The sequence below is a fragment of the Lepus europaeus genome, chromosome 3 (assembly GCF_033115175.1).
Source record: "Lepus europaeus isolate LE1 chromosome 3, mLepTim1.pri, whole genome shotgun sequence".
Lineage (NCBI taxonomy): Eukaryota > Metazoa > Chordata > Mammalia > Lagomorpha > Leporidae > Lepus > Lepus europaeus.
Window position 1 is genome coordinate 138,945,807 of NC_084829.1, and position 17,890 is coordinate 138,963,696.

Sequence of the window (17,890 nt, forward strand, 5' to 3'; positions counted from 1 at the left end):
TCTCTCTCAATGCCAGTTAAATTAAGTTTTAAGAAAAGCAACTTATTCTGTTCATGGTAATGGCTGGCATTTCCTTTGTGTTCTATTCTTGTTTGCTGTATCTGCAAGTTCAAGCTATTAATCGTAATGAATCCACAGCCACTGAAGAGGGGAAAGTTGTGTGTCAAAAGCAGAGCGCTAAGTGTAAGGTTTAAACCTGCACCGATGTCCTTTGAGGCAAGTGTGCTGCTGACAGCTCAGTTCTGTTTCTGTCCTAGAGACCTCATACAAAACAAAGGCAGCAGCCTCTGACCCATGGGCTGTTTGGGGGTTTGGTTTGGTTTCTCTTTCATTCTTTGAAAACAGCAAATTTTGCTTTTGACCGGAATGAAAGTGACAACAGAGGGCCTGTTTTCAGGGGTGATGATCCTGCCCGCTGCCTCTGGTCTCGTTAGCAGTTTGCTGGTCGTCTGCCCCTCGGCTCAGAAAAGCAAATGAAAAGCTTCCAAAGCCTGCTCGGGATGGTGGGCAAACAACGATCACTGACCCTTGCAGCACAGTCCAGGACTTCAAGGTTAAAGAAACTTAAGAGGAAGGAATACACCCTCAATACCATCTAAGAGGGGAGAAAGGAACACAAGGAGAGAGCCTAACTGAGAGGCAGTGGTGGTGAGGCCTGGAGCAAGCTAGCCAGGGAGGGATCACAAGGAGAGAACTTGCTAGCCTTGCCGGAGGGCTCACTGTATTTGGATCCCTTCTTACATCCAATTTAGAGACTAGACAAAGGTTTACTAAAATGCTCTCAAATGACACTGCAAGAGGAAAATAGGTGATCATTGTTTCAATAAGGTATCTCTTTAATTATTAAGGTTGGTTTCCCTAATGAAACACAAAAGAGAACTCTGAATTTTCATTTCATCACAAAACAAAGACATCTTTAAAACTGCCACAATCTCTCACACTTGACAACCAAAACATACAGTACCTACGCTGGGTATCAAAAGCTATTCCTGCTGGAAATGAGCATCATTGGAGAATGGCAGAAAGGATAACAGTAATTTTTGAAATTGTTACTTTTCTCTGAGCTTCAGTTCTTGACTCACAGAAATCTTTTCAAAATCTCTCCTTATTATTTTGAAATACATTCAAACTTTTTTGTAGCTACTCTCTGTCTACAGCAGAGTCCTCGCGGATCTATTAAACACAGACTTTGGTCATGTGACTTCTGTGTATTGGACTATCCATGGCTGAAGAACTTTACAGAAAAGCAGAGAGATCAGCTTTTCTGGTCATGCTTTATGTAATTCCCACTTGGATTAACGAGAAGCAAAGTTATATAAAGTGCCCAAGATGTTTAATGGAACGGAATTGGCATTAAATAGTAAAAATGTGTCTCACCTTCACAATTTGTTGACTTTTTAAAAGCAGATGATATGAAGGAGGACATGAAATAAAAAATCTAAGAGGGCAATTTCAACTATATGAAAATCAAGTAGATATATCTGGTGTTTAAACATCAGATAGAGAGGAGAGAGCACCTGAGAATTCAACATGTTATTGGAGAAAGTGGCTAATGGTGAGACCAAGCCGTACTGGCTTCCTAAGTGGGCAATGCAGCTCATGGTAATCCCACTGAGAACGCAAAGTGATTTTACAGCAGAGTTTGAAATCCAATGCTTAAAAAGAGTTAGGACACTAAAATATGGTCACAAGTCCTTGAAGTCAATCATGTATTTCACTCAACTGTACTAAAAAGAAAAGCCAGTGGAAGATAAACATGTACAAGACACATTTCCACATGACAGGAACCTCACTTATCAAGAGACCAGTTTTCTGACAAACTCAACCACTGGAACAACTGCCAAGAAGCAAGAAGTTAAAGAGGCCTGGGACAAGGATTGTGGTTCAAGGTCTTACTGGTCTTCTACTCAATGATGCTGCAATGAATGGAATCACTCACACTCTCTGCACAAGGTAACAAATTAAAAACAACAAACCAGAGAGCAGTGGCACCGCAAGAGGCAGGCACAAATGCACAGGTCAAAAAGAGCAAGGCTTACAGTAGAAGCAGGATACACAGCAGTCACGGAAGCTCAAGAACATGGCAGTGGAGATCCACTCCAGGCTGAAGCAAAGAGCCTTACAAACCTCACCGGCATCATCAGATTATGAGTGGGTTCAATGACTATTCAGAGGGACAGCAAGGCACCTCTCCAAGGTTAAATCGGTTAAATCGCCCTCTGTGGGATGAGCAGAAGTGTGACACATTATTATAAGAATGTGTGACTAAAGCCAAAAAGTGGATTCAAATCCAATCTCCACTACTCATAATATATGGCTTCCAGCAAGTCACTTAGTCTTTCAGGGCCTGCTCTCCATCACAAAAGTTGGGGAGGGTGGTGGTTAATGTCACTTGCCTTGCCTATCTCACAGCAGGACTCTCATCATGAGAAATGAGAACATACAGATGTATGATGTTAACCATAACCTGCAAACAGATTCTATGTCTAAGTACACTTTAGAATGATGTTCAGAGAAAAACTGAATGTGTTAGAAGTCTCAAAGATAAACATGGCAAGCTTCTGTTACGTAGAAATACAAACAAGTAAAAGGTTTATTCTTCCAACATTCTATCCAGGTAGTCCATATAATGATAATTTACAAAAGTGTCTCTAACCAATCAACAGGATTTACAACAATATTGATGTTTCCCCAAAAAATGCTGCTTTTCTTCCTGTTCAGATACAGGATCTTTAATTCATGCAGGCTACAGTCCAAAAATTCAATAGTAAAGTCAAATGGACTAAACTGTTCAATGGATTTTCTACTACAGAGGGATAAACAGCAAATAGGATGACAAGGAAATGTACAGAGTAAAGCAGAAACAGGCAGGCACTGCTAGCTATGGGGTTGGTCAACAGGTGCAAGGAATCAGCCCAAGTGCAAGTTCAATGCTGTGCCCCATGCTCAATGCTGTGCCCCAGCAGGCAATGAAACTCGTGTTGGAAATCACTCAGTTCTGCTGCCAGTTTTCAAGTACTGCACCTTACACATCTCCCTGGTCCCCCAGCTGGAGATGCCAAGAAAACCCACCAAAGGACTTCTGTCGGGGACAAGTGCTCAGGTACTCATAGTCACAAGTCAGTTTTCCAACCAGATGGTTTTCTGCAAGGCACCACTAATCGGCATGGCATGTCATGGTACTCCTGGTGTGCCAGGGCTTCCTACAATGCCCAGAATGCAGGGGACTCCCCACACAACTCCATCATAGCTCCTAACTTCTACATGTCAAGAAGGAGCTATCGGGTAGGCAAACATGGGAAAACCCTATTGAAAGAGCAAAGTCTATTGAAGGCACCACTTTGCTGATAAAAGGCTGTGACCTAGGAGGGAGTCTATACAATCGATTTAGTAGGTCAAGACTGACATTTTCTATGAAAACAACAGAGCCCATCCACATGTAACATCATGCACATGTAGCATCAGTAACACACCAATGAGACAGGGTATCTCAAAAGTTGCTTCCGAATCAAACCAACCTAGGATCCTTATAACTGAACAACATTCAGGACCAGCGCCGTGGCACAGTGGGTTAATCTGCCTGTGGCACTGGCATCCCATATGGGTGCCAGGTTCTAGTCCCAGCTGCTCCTCTTCCAATCCAGCTCTCTGCTATGGCCTGGGAAAGCAGTAGAAGATAACCCAAGTGCTTGGGCCCCTGCACCCATGTGGGAAACCAGGAAAAAGTTCCTGGCTCCTGGCTTCAGATCGGCGCAGCTCCAGCCATTGCGGCCATCTGGGGAGTGAACCAATGGAAGGAAGACCTTTCTCTCTGTCTCTCTCTCTTTCTCTCTCGCTGTCTGCAGCTCTAACTCTTAAGTAAAATAAATAAAATCTTAAAAAAAAAAAAAAAAGAACATTCAGGTATTTATATGAAGGGACAAAGAACTGGATGTGGGAAGCTGGTAAAGAAAAAATAATTTAAAAGATCTTTTTATAGTAGGAGTAGGGTATGATGACTAACTCAGCAATAAAATTATTTTAAGGTAGGAATCAAAGTTCTTTTTCCAGGAAGTCAAAGCCCTCTATGTACTTTCTATTGTTGAAACAAAACTTTGTAAATAAATACTAGGCAGAATGATCACAGCAACCAAACCTAGCACCAGCCACAACCACCCACCAAGGTAAATTCATAAATTGGAGGCTTTGTAACAGGAACCCCATGCAATCAGGGCTAAAGCAATACACACCTGTATTCAGGTCAGAATTCTGGTCTATCTCACAGCGTAGTTCAGAAACAGTTTCTCCTCTAGCAGAGACAGTTTCCAGTTACCAAATGAAAGAGAACCCCAGGGATAGAGACAAAGGAGCTATATCAACAGCAAACACCCTTATTCTCATATTCTCTTTTCAAGTTGATTGCAAAGTAAAAAAATCAAATGACTCAGTTTATTGAAACCCCAACTGCTAATGGCTCTTTAAGTTTTATTTAAGAAAAAATAAACAGATTTTTAAAAAAAAGATTGGTTTGCTTGAAAGGCAGAGTTACAGAAAGAGAAAGAGAGAGAGAGGATCTTCCATCTGCTGGTTCACTCCCCAGATGGCTGCAACCACTGGAGCTGGGCCAGCCTGGAGGCAGGAACCAAGAGCCAGGAGCAGCTTCTAGGTGTCCCACATGGTGACAGAGGCACAGACACTTAGGCCATCCTCCAAAGCCTTCCCAGGTGCATTAGCAAGGAGCTGAATTGGAAATGGAGCAGCTGGGACTTGAGCCGGCACTGCAGGCAGAGGCTTAACCTTCTACGTCATAGCACCAGCTCCAAATACACAGATATTGAACCCAAACCTGACAATTTTATCACTAAAATTAAACAATGAATAGATTAACCTTTATCTTTGTTTCATGCCTTTTCTAACCATGTACATAAACATATTAAACTATGTTTAAAGGGCAGGAGCAGAAATACTGGAAGTACACACTCAGTCCTGCTAACAGCATATTCAGAAACTTGACCAAGACTTCACCAACAACCATCACTTTACTGATTTAATTTTTTAAATTTCTTCACTTTTTTATTTATTTGAGAGACAGAGACAGACAAGGAGAGATCTCGCATCTGCTGATTCACTCCCCAAAATGCCTGCAATAACCAGGATTGGGCCAGATGGAAGCCAGGAGCTCACAACTCAACATGAGGTTCCCATGTGGATGGCAGAAACTCAACCACCTAAGCTATCACCTGCCGCCTCCCAGGGTGCACATTAGCAGGGAGCTGGATAGGAAGCAGAGGAGCTAGGACTCAACAGGCACTCTAATTTGGGAGGTGAGCAACCCAAATGGCATGTTAACCACTGCTCAAAATGGCCACCCATACTTTATTGACTTGTGGAGGACATCAAATAGCCCTTGGTAAAGGGGAGGCAGGCAGAGCAGTGTGGAGACTCATCACTCTTCTCTCCTTACAGTTTAGCCCTTCTACTTCCCTCGAGCTTATTTCCACCTTCTTCCACTATCTTCCATTCATTCCTGCACCAGTACAATCTTTTGCAAAAATCAGACACCGTGAAAATGCTAGGGTAGAGTCCCTCTTCATTCTCCCCGCCCTCTGGACCAGATGACTTCAGGCAATCTCATGATCCAAACCAATTTCACACTAAATCTGGGAGAGGCTCGCTCCTTGGTATGACTTTTACAGAAAGGTTGCTTTATAACAAGTCTAATAAGCAACAGGAACTCTTAAGACACAAGAACCAATGATAAACCCTCTCTCTATAGCACACACCCAAATGTACACACGACCACGAGGCATGAGTCCAGGAAACTGTGGTGCTGGTTAGCAAAGCAGCAGCAGGGAAGGCCTGTTAACAAATCCTCCCCCTATGGCTGGAGGAGATGGTCTCAGACAACTGCTTGGCTAGGCAAGTGCTCACTACTCATCCATCATAACCATTTAAATATCCAAAGTGTGAGACAGCCAGCACAATAATGGGTTTCAGCAAGAAAAAACTTAATGATTGCTGGTTTAATAACTATGATAACTAGTCGGTTGTTAAATGCCAGCTGTGAAATGATAGGGAACACTGAGACGCTGGATTTAATGGTTCAGACAGGAGGTGTGGTTCAGGCTGGAGAGAGGCAGGCCACAGAGAATCCTCAATGCTGCCAGCTCCAGGCTCCTGCAGCGTCACACCAGGCACATGCATGTATATACACTGTATGGATGTTTGACTGTTCATACATTTTCCAATCACACTTATGAAGACAGTGGTAGCCATAAGTATCATCTTAAATCAGGAAGATTACAGAGTCAACCCATCTGTATCTGTGCATTCACCCCATCAGGGCTCAAAAATATTTGGGTAGGACAAATTGCATCTCTGTGGAACATGTAATGACTTTTAGAGCATAATAACTACAGAGTCTGTATTATACTAGGTATTACAACTGATCTAGAGACAATTTAAACTTTGCAGGAGAATGTGTGTAGGTTAAATGCAAATACTATGACTTTTTTTAAAAAAAGATTTGTCTATTTATTTGAAAGACAGAGTTATAGAGAGAGACAGACAGACAGAGAGAGAAAGAGACAGACAGACAGAGAGGTCTTCCATCCATTGGTCCACTCCCTAAATAGCCACACCAGCTGGACCTGGGCAGATCTGAAGCCAGAAGCCAGGAGCTTCCTCTGGGTCTCCCATATTGGTGCAGGGGCCCAAACACTTGGGCCATCTTCTGCTGCTTTCCCGGGTGCATTAGCAGGGAGCTTGATTGGAAGTGGAGCAGCTGGGACTTAACCAGAGTCCATATAGGATGCCAATGCTACAGGCTGTGGCTCAACCTGCTATACCACAGAGCCAACCCCTGTACTATACCATCTTATATAAGGAACTTGAGCATCTACAGAAAGGTATCCTTAGGGGGAACCACAGGAACCAGTTCCCTGTGGATACCAAGGAACAACTAACTGCACACAGTAAGGATTATTCACCTTTCATAAAGCTAGGAAATGTACAACCAGACCTTTGAAAATCACAGATGCTACTGCTACAGGGACAAGGAAGTATTAAAACTTGTGCCTAGGCCAGCGCTGTCACACCGGGTTCTAGTCCCGGTCGGGGTGCCATTCTGTCCCGGTTGCCCCTCTTCCTGTCCAGCTCTCTGCTGTGGCCCGGGAGTGCAGTGGAGGATGGCCCAAGTGCTTGGACCCTACACCCCATGGGAGACCAGGAGAAGCATCTGGCTCCTGGCTTTGGATCAGCGCGGTGCGCCGGCCGCGGCGGCCATTGGAGGGTGAACCAACGGCAAAGGAAGACCTTTCTCTCTCTCTCTCTCTCTCTCTCTCACTGTCCACTCTGCCTGTCAAAAAAAAAAAAAAAATCTGTAGTCTCATAATGGCTTTGCCTCATGGGCTTATTTAATTGCTTCAAGCAGCACTTGGTTTCTTCTCAACTGCTACAGGCCCCAGAAGAGCTGGTGTAGTCCCTAACATCCCAGTGCAGTCAGCAGGCCACTAACCAGAGCAGCTTCCCTTCAACGTTGCTCCGCCCTCCATTCAGACAAAAAAACCTTGACTCACAATCCACAAGTGTAGGACACTAGGTAGGACACAGGCTAGACTTCAAAGCACTTCAAATCCAGGACAAGTGCGAAGTGCATACCCAAATATTCTCAAAGTAGAGAATGTGCCCTTAAGATAAAAGTTATTGAGTCCATGACCCCCAAATGCCCTAGGTACTTTTAATGCCATTTTTCCCTTTGAAGGATTACACTTGGTTTCCTTCTTGAAACATCTAAGTTCCCTGCCTCATTTTCAGGTCTCACTAATGATCTGGCCCTTTCTTGATTATCAAAGCCATCTACTATTTTTATTGAACTTATGATATCTGGGCTATCTATCAAATGAGTTCATTCATGTAAACTGTTATTGATAATGTCTAGCCAATGTAAGCATTCATTAAATATCTACTATTGTTAACACGTATGGTGGGCTATTGATGAAGACATGACTTTCAATTCTGATTATGACATGGCTGTCAATTCATATTTTATGCACTTCAGGATTTTACTGAGATAGAAATTCCCAGAAAGATCATGTAAAGGGAGCCACAGCTTCTGCTTAAATTGCCTAGGTTAAACAAATACTCCAGACACATTCATTTCTACACTGAAAACTCTACAAAGCAGTACTTGATACTAGGATAAAGACAAGTCTGGACTTAATGGACTACTGACAGTGAGGAGTAAAGACCATTAAATACAACTAATTTATAATCTGATACAGTATCTCTAAAACATATACTCATTTATTCAAAAAATTGTACCTGCCACCAATATGTCTGATAATAGGTATTATCCCAATTTACAGAAATGAATTAGAGCTTAAAGAGACTGTATGACTTCATCCACATTTATTAGCAAGTGGCAAAACTGAAACATACAGATGCCCCGACCAGCTCTTGGCACCATTCATTCACTCCCTCAACTAAAATGTATCAAACAGCTACTATGTACCAGGCTGTGGGGAAACCCATAACAATCTCTGCTGTTCTAGCTGCAAGAGATGGATGATATCAAAAACAACCACATAAAGCATACAGGTGATTATGTGGTGGTAGTACTTTGGAGCAAAGGAGAGCTGGGAATAGAAGGGTCAGGATAGGGTAAGATGGAACAGTTTTATACAGGATCACTGAGCTGACTTTGCAGGCCAGAAAGAGGTGAGGCAGGGAGGGAAGCATGTGAGCAGCTGGGGTTCCAGGAAGGCGAAAGGTCAAACTGCATGGCATGCTGGGAGACCAGCAAGGAGTCAGCATGTCTCTAGAGGGGACAAAACGAAGCCCAGGCACTGATCCGGGAACAGCGGGGCAGGGAGGCAGATGGCACAGGGCCTTACAGAACACCGTCAGGACCTCACTGTCAGGGCTTAGTGGGGCAGGTGTTTGGCACAGCAGTTGAGACCTCACTTGAGATGCCTGCATTCCAGTGCAGGTTCCAATCCCAGCTCCTGCTAATAGACACCCTGGTCCTGACCATGCACACTGGAAACCTGGATGGAGTTCCTGGCTCCTGGCTTTCACCTGGCCCAGCCCTGGCTGTGGGAGGTATCGGGGGAGTGAACCAGTAGATGGGACACTCTCACTCTCTAACTTTCAAATGAAAAAAATAATAATTTTAAAGCCTGCTTGCTTTAAGTAAACACACACACACACACACACAGAGTTATTCAACTGCATGAGAAGCAAGGCTGTGGAAGGGCTTCCGGAAGTAAGTTACAGGACTTACGTTTGATGTTTAACATGACTTCTGAAGTTGCTAGGTTCAGAGTTGCCTGACTGCTACGGGGAGGGGCCAAGGGTGAAAGCAGGAAAACCGGTTAAGGACAGGGCTCAGAGCGCCACAGGGCCTCTCTCTATCAGGCTTGGCACCCTCAGGTCCATGCCTTCTGCCTGTCCGCTGAGGTCAGCTTTAGGAATCAATCAAATACTTCTACCAAGTGTTTGATACGTGTGTAGTTTGAATGTAGCTACAACCAACAGCAGGCTGCCACGGAAACTCTGTCCGGACACACTGCACACTCTTCTCATTCCACTCAGAACAGCTCAGAGCAAGCACACAATGCAACCTGCCACTCCGTAAGCCAAATCCAGCAGCATTTGCCAGGCCCCTCCACCTGTGCAAACAGCACCATCAACAGAGCCCCAGATGAGTTATGTGCATCCATTCAGGAACTATTTATTGAGCACTCAGCCTGGGGGAGAGGGGGGGAAGGCAACTGAAAGAGATAAATAAGGCTGGGTCTCTGCCCTAAATGAGTTCACAGTCTAGTTCAAGCCTCAGACAGGTAAACAAATACGAATAGTTCAGTGTGTGATAACACAATTACAGCAGGATAAAGACAGGAGAGAAACAGCTCAGAAAGGGAGCAATCAGCTATGCCTGGGGGGATTGGGGACCTCTTCACAGAGTTAAAGTAAGCCGAAGATTTAGCGGGAGGGCTGCAGGCAGAGGGGAGGGGCCTGGAGCATCCTGGCACAGAGGATGGGAGTGGGAGAGTTGTGAAACAGCCATGAGTCTCCAGCAAAATTCTGCAGGAAACGGGGTGAGGAGACTGCACGAGGCGGAACACACGGGCTACACGCCATGTTGGGTGCAGCCATGGTCACTGTTCACAGGCCCTGGGGAACCACAGAAGAGCGACCCATGAATGATGAAGGGCACTCACGTAACAGCAGAGACTCAAGGGTGGATCAGTGTGGGACGAGAAGGGGAGAGCAAAGCACCTCGAGCAGTCCAAGCAGAAGCTGAGGAGGGGCTGGCTATAGGAGGGCACAGGTGGCTGCCAGCACAGCAGACCTAACAGAAGCTTTGGGCAGGAAATGCTGGGGCACTTTTAGAAAACTCTCATCTGATGGAACACATTGCAGTTCAAAACGAAACAAAACAAAAAACCTGAAATGACATGGAAATGTAACACAGCCTTTAGTAACTTCAAGGGACCTAATAATTAATCCTAATGAATATGTGGTTTTACAAATTGTTTAAAAATTCATTAAAATATTTCAAAAATGTCTCATATCTCAGTAAAGACATCTCAATGGAAAAGAATACAAGATATTCTCTTCCAAATCCAAGCGCTGACAATAAGTCACTCGTTTTAGCACTCTAGAGATTTGTAGCAATCTAAGTAAGAGCTCAATTCTCAAGATGGGTCCATAAACTCTTTTAAAATTAATAGAGGGTAATTAGATAAAGCATTTCACTAGAACTTCAGCAACTCAATTACTAAAGAGAGACCTTTTTGCAATAAAATATGGGAGTGAGAGTACTGAGATTGCCAACTTCAAAAGAAAAAATAATCAAAGGTCAATAAAGGGCAATCTCAACGGACCAGATAAAATATTAAGTGGCACTCACTGTTTGTCTCTTTCACAGAATGTCAGCTTCAGTAGGAAGGGGGAAAACATGACAGTCACTGCACTGAAAATATGATTCTTATCTCTTTTGTTAAGACTCCGGGATAAAGTCCATTTGGGTATTTTTGCAATGTACAGAGTGATTCTCAGAATAAATAAAATTTACTTATTTTGGCTTTAACTCACAATTCAGGAAGCTACTTTGATGATATTTGCCACTGTTTTTTAGGTTTCCTTAATGCCACAAATAAACTATTCTTAAGTGCCATACTTTAAAAGAAAAACAAAACACCGCTATTACATGGGAACAGGATCCTGACCTTGCTGCTTTTGGTCTTCCATGCCATTTGTCTCCATGATGCTTTCTCAAGTCATTACTAATCTAATTATGCACAAGGATCCTATTTTCTGCAACTGTTTTATTAGAGGGGAAATTGAGATGAAATTACTTTACATATAGCCAACACCCACATTCAAGAGCAGATTATCTAGCAGCATATGGATTATTCATTACCCTTGATACCTAAGTAAGGCCATTCCCTGGCCATTTCTGTAGTTCCTGGGCAGGAAGAGCACTGAAACCCAAATGCTTCCAATTTTGGTAATGTTAATAAATCCACATAATAAGGTCCAGAAAGAGAGAATGAAAACATTGTTTAAAACAAGGGATTTGCATGTCAATTCCCCTCTCTATCTCCCAACCTGCTAATACAAGGATCATCAATCACGCCTCTGCCCAGCTAACTGGCAAGCTTGGGAACACAACACAGTGTGCTTGCTCAATAAGAGGATGCCTCACTATTATTCCACCTCTTCTGGTGTGGGTAAGCAAGAAAAGAGAAGCACAGGATAAACACTATCAGTCATTAGGTATTTCTGAGACCCTTCCACAGAGCTGGGAGAGGAGCAGGTTCTCATTAAATGTTGCTCAATTCAATGCCAACAGCCAGAAGACCTTGCAAAATATGAAACTGTTCCAGACAAAGGACCTTTATCTGGACCTTTTCCTCTAAGAGGAATATTCTCTCGAATTCCCCCTTAGGTATCTTATCTGCGTCTCCATTTAAGAATGAGCTCCATGACTTCAGGGCCTGTGTGCTCTATTTCTTTGTACCCTGATCACAGGGGTCAGTAAGAATTCCTCCAATAAGTGCTCCCACAGCTCCATTTGAAAGGATACATCTTGTCCTATCTACAACTACATGCCGCTGTCTTGCTAAACAGGCATCCAACAGAATAGCTCATGATGCACTGGATGCAATACCAAGAAGATACTGATTCACATCCTTGGTTTTTATAGCAAATTAAGCTGAAACATATCTGCCATTGAAGTGGGTCACATCACACTAGGAATATAATAACTATTCTTGCTGCTACCCAATTCGTTCTTGCCTCCCTGAGTGAAAAATGTCAAGACCAGCAAGTTTTGAAAGTTTACATGTGCTGTAACAAAAGAAAACATGCAGATACTTCCTGGTAATTGTTCTGAACATATCAATATATACTGCTGGTAACTTTTTAAGTTTAGGAAAGTAAGCTAACTAAAAAGATACATATTAGCAGCTTCTCATATAAAATATAAAAGATTTTCCAAAGTAATCTCAAGGATTTTAATTTATCCCTAATTTTTTTTAACAAAATACTTATTTAAAAAATTATCTATTTGCATCTACTTGAAAGGTAAAACAACAGAGAAATGAGAGAATGAGAGATTTCTCATCTTCTGGTTCACTCCCCAAATGACCACACAGCCAAGGCTGAGCCCAGCCAAAGCCTGGAGCCTAGAACTCCATTTTGGCTTCCATGTGGATGGCAGGGGCCCATGCACTTCAGCCATGATCCACTGTCTCCTAGGATGCATTAGCAGGAAGATGGACAGGAAGCGGAGTAGCCAGACTTGAACCAGGTTCTCCAATAGGAAATGTGTGTTAACCTGCAGCACCAAAATGCCCACTCCAATCCTTAACTTCCTGAGTGTAAGTCACAACATTATATCACAAAGCAATGGGTTTATTTTACTGACATACCCATAAATGTAACACTTAAACGCTTTATGTCAAAAATACAGATAAGCAATTTGTCCTAGAAACTCACTACAAAAAGATCTTTTGTTTTATGAAATACATACTACATCTTTCTTTTAAAGATTTGTTTATTTTAAAGTCAGAGTTACAGAGAAAGAAGAAGGAAGAGAGAGAGAGAGAGAGAGAGAGAGAGAGAGATCTTCCATCTGCTGGTTCACTCCCGAGATGGCTGAAATGGCCAAAGACAAGAGCCAGGGGCTTCAACTGGGTGTCCCACATGGGTGGTAGGGGCCCAAGTACTTGGATCATCTTCTGTTGCTTCCAAGCCACTAGCAGGAGCTGGATCAGAAGTAGAACAGCTGGGACACAAGCCAGTGCCCATACAGGATGCCAGCACTGCGGGCAATGGCTTTGCCGGCTATGCCATAACACAGGCCCCATGCTATATACTATCTTATACAACATGCTATCCACATGGATGGTAGGAACTCACTGAGCTAATAGTGCAAAGTAACATTATGTGGAGGCAGTGGGTAGAGAACATGCAAGTAGTGGTGGAGAGGGCGGGAGAAACCAGCACACTGCAACACTGGACTCCCTGCCAACAAGGGACTCCAGAGGGAAGCTGAGAGGAGATTCATTTATTAGGATACAGTTGCCCCACTTGTAGCTGCTGCCACTTGATGGTAGTATATATATACAAGGGAAGTTTAAGAAGCTCATGGAAAAGTAGACTTATGAGTTTACTTTGGTGCAAAACATTTTCAAAATCCATGCATATCAAGGGTATCTTAAAAGTTCATCTAAAGGCATATTTGGGGTAAAAAAAACTCTGCATAGATCTCAAAATTCAAAATAGACTTCTCTAAGTTCTATTTTTCCAGGAGCTGTCTGTAAGTCCCCACATGCAAGGCATGGGAATGACAGAGAGCAGGTTTTTAGAAAACTATCTAATCAAAAATGTTCCTGGGAGACAGGGACTGAAAGGTGGATCAAGTTGTACAGGGCATAGCAGAAGGCTGCAAGCGATGCTACACATTCCCATTTGGACCAGTGCACCCTCCAGCCACACATTTCTCTGCAACAAAACCCTAACACGGCAGCAGGCATCCTTGGCAGTGACTGATAATCCTTGCCAGAGTTTCAGCTTATTTGATGCTCTGAAGAGCCAATTTCAATCCTACCAACTTTTTCTTCAAGACTTTTCCTCTTCTGATCTGCTGGTATAAACATTTCTGTGTGTCTCCAAGGAAAGACTTACATGGAATAAAGGTCAAGTGTTGTAACATACTCCTGAGCTAATTCAGCAAAGTTGGGAGCCAATTTTCTTTTGTGAGTTAATGTGAAAACAATCAAATACCATGATCTACAGGAAGCTTTTTAAGGATTTCCCCCCTAACTCCACATGTCAAAAATGACAGTATTACGCATGTCCAATTATTTCTAAGGACCATATAAATTTACACTACACACTCTGTTCTGCCTCCATTCATCTCCCTCAGGCGGGGGAATCCCCTACTGCATCAAGGGATAAAGGGCACAGTCTTTTGTATTGTTCCATAAACAAGTCCTCCCTTCCCTGTGCAAGTCTCTCCTCTTCCTTACAATGACTTCTTTATCTTCCACAAGTCAAGTGTACAGTATGTGCTCCATTCCCCAACTAAAACTAATACACACAAATTCACCATCTCTTTCCCTTTAATGTTCATTCAGATGACCCGTTGACAAAGGAAATCCCACAGGCACAGGCTTACATGTTGCACAGTCTTTCACAGAAACTTGACAAGTGGCTGGTTTAAAGCAAAACCAGTCCTAAAGGCAACCATTGGCAAAGGCCAAAAGGAATCCAAATGACACTCTCTTGCAACCACAGTGGTACAACATTTTTGCTTCAAGCATCACAACCCGACCATTTCCCAAAACCGCAGCTTATTCCTGATTTAGAAAAGTAAAGTTCACGACTCACTAAAGTACACAACTCCAGCCAGAGAGCCCTAGTGCCTTTTCTAAGTCTAGCAATGACACAGTGTGCAGACCAGAACCCCACGTTGCTCAGCTCCACGTCGTCGACGGGCCACCGGTGACCACCTTCTCCACATCACAGACAACTGACATCCTCAAAGATAATGAATGCGTCCCTCTTGAGCCGTGGTTTACTAGATAAGAACAAATGGCTTAACACACAGTATCCCCGAGGAAGGGCTGCACTCAACTCTCCGCTCGTGCGATAGAATTGCTGTATCCCCAAAGTGCATCTTTAGGTGAGCTGATTCTCTCACGTTGCAGCAGTCTGCTTTCCCAAAAGAGGCAAGAACAGGAACCTGAAAGGCCCTAGTGAGGGTTCTCTTGGCACAGGAAGAATGCTATCAACAGGGAAAACACAATCGCGCGGAATGTCTGGACTAGGTTCCTTTGTAACCCTTAAACAGCACTTCCCAAACCAGTGCACAGCTCAGCAATTCAGTCTCCTCTGCAGGCATTCTGAGAGAACTCAAACACTCTAGATATATAAAGTGTGTTAAGAAATATTGGAATAGCTCCCTTTCTCCCAGCGGGACTGGTATTTTTTCTTCACCTTAGAAGGAGGCAAATCATGCTAATCCTGAGAAGAGAGATGGGCACTGGTCTGGAAAGGAACTTGACAGAAATCCAAAAACCCCTTTTGGCCAAGACATGGAGGGTAAGCCTCTTGTGTGTGCATTTCCCTGGATGTCACATCCCAACACCTGTTTAGTTCGAGCATTTCAGTAATTCACCAATCTCGGAAGAATTATGCGAGAAAACTCTCCATGACTCCCAAAGTTTTCTCATTGCAGTTTGAGAAAACAGCACCATGTCCTACCCCAGACTGTCCTACGAGGGGACATTCTCCCTTCCGTGATGATGGTTTTCCATAGAACTCCACACAAGTCACACGAGTGGGTGGATGTGAAGAAGGGGAAGAGAACACCGAGGATGGATCACAGCCACTCGATCTCTCTCGGAAAGACGTGTTCTAAGCTGCACCTACTTGGGACCGCATTTTTATTTTAGAAATGCAAACCAGTGAAGGGTGAATTCCAATCCCAGGACCAAAAGAAAAAAATAACCAGATGGAGGCAAAAATCATGAAGGGAAACCAGTGACAGAGACAGAGAATTCTATAGGACAAGCTCTTAAAAATGTTTAAAAAAATTTTTTTAAAGTCACCTTTTCGGGGCTGGGTTCTGTATATCCAGTTCTCATCGTCAGTTCCCACCTGCTGCCCGCACACCGACAGCTCACCGTCACTGCGGAACAGCCTCTTTGTCTGCTTGGACAAGGAGGAGAAATTTATCCAACTCACAGCACGTGAGAGAGACGCAGAATTTGGCTTCAGTCTGAAGGAACCCGAGGAGCCTTCCTTTTTCATCTTCTTTCACATCAAAATCCACAAGAGAGACAAAGGACAGCCCCTGGAACAAACCGCTCCGGGTTTTCTAATTGCCCAGGTCGACCCTGCTCCTTCCCTCTTCTGCAGACAAGGCTGAGAGCTGGGCAGGACCTTGGGCAAGAACCCTGCTTCTGTGTCACCCGGTTAAAAAAGCATGGGAAAGGGAGCCGGGAAACCAGAAAAATAAAAAGTTCCACCCTAGCCACATTGTGCTACTCAGTTTGCAGACCAGGGCTATCCACGGCCAAAAACAAAAATAAAAATAAATACGAGTTCAGTTCTAACAACAAAGCAGGGTGTTCATTTCAGGCGCACTTGTCAGCACTTTGCAAAGAGCAGAACCACGGTACTCCAATGCTCCAGGGCGTCCCTAGCACCCCAAACTGCAGCTCTGCTCTTCTCCCAGGCATCATTCCCCACCAGGGCAGCAAGCCAAGCGATGGGGCAGAAGCAGAGCAAGCCTCAGTGCCCAGCCAGGTCCGCCGTTTCAAGTTCACCCACACAGGTTACTTGGGGGAAATTAAAGAGTTCAGCTCACTTGTCCCAGCACAGCGCAGAATCATAAACCGCCCACTTGCCCTCTTTCCTGGCTGCCCTGTGAAACGCCCGACCGCCCAGGAGCCCGCAGGACTCCACAAACAATAAAACAGGCTGCGTGGCTGTGGCTGGGATTACAGAGTGAGGGCTCCCGTGAAAGGCGATAGGCCTGCCCAGCACCGAAGGCGCCCCATTGGCCACAGAAAACCCCGCCTCTCCAACAGTCAGCCCCACCCCGCCGAAGCGGCTCAAACTTCGGAACTACAGCAAAGCCAAGGAAATACAAGTCTGTGCGGTGGACAGACTTCTGGGGATGACAAATCGCTGCACGATGAGATTTCTGGGAAGGTCAGGATTTGGGGAAAGGGTTGAGGGCCGTGGAGTTATACGTACTGCCGCAAGCCTGGGTGGGGTTAGGCAATGTTACCGTCAAGGGACATACACTTCCACAGAGAATGAAAGGCAATGATTTCTCTGCCAGCTTTCACCAAAGGTGCAAAGCAGCCATTTGTGCACCTGCTCTGGGAACCGTGGCCTCCCGGTTGGCAGCCCAGGGGACAATCCCTCCCTTGCTCTGATTATGCTATCAGGGACAGCCATCTTCTACAGCAGGAGGCCAGGGCCATTAGCTGCAGGCTGCAGCCCCAAGCCTCCCTTTGGAAATAATCTAAACCATATCCTGCAGTGCATCTGGGTGCAGCATTTCCCCCAAGGCCAACATAATTCCAGGTCCCAGGGGTGTTTTCCACCTAAGAGGTGGTCAGCATTCCCTCCCCCAAACTGCTATTCAAAGAAGGTGCACAGGCAGAGAACCAGGCCCTCCTCACTCTGCTTTACTCAGCATCAACCAAACAGACTAAAACCAACAAGTTTGATAGAAAACGATCACCAATTACGAGTTACAAATGCAGGATTTTGCATCCTACATCTAATCCACTGAGATTTGAAGAAAATGGTGCAGGTGAACCAGGGTTGGAACAACTGTAGGAGCAATGCACGGAGCAGAGTACTCCCAGGATGGGCC

The 17,890-nt window shown here is 44.3% G+C and overlaps 1 protein-coding gene across 3 annotated transcripts in view; it reads right to left on the bottom strand.

The window, feature by feature from the left end:
- NHSL1 (NHS like 1) overlaps nucleotides 1-17,890 on the bottom strand; it is a 287,111-nt gene that overhangs the window by 139,519 nt on the left and 129,702 nt on the right. The window contains exon 1 of one of the 3 annotated variants that reach the window (XM_062186829.1): nucleotides 16,107-16,308. The exons of the other annotated variants lie outside the window; for them this stretch is intronic. Coding sequence (XP_062042813.1) covers nucleotides 16,107-16,308 — 202 coding nt within the window. Of the gene's footprint in view, nucleotides 1-16,106; nucleotides 16,309-17,890 lie in introns of those variants that run through there. 3 annotated transcript variants of the gene reach the window in all.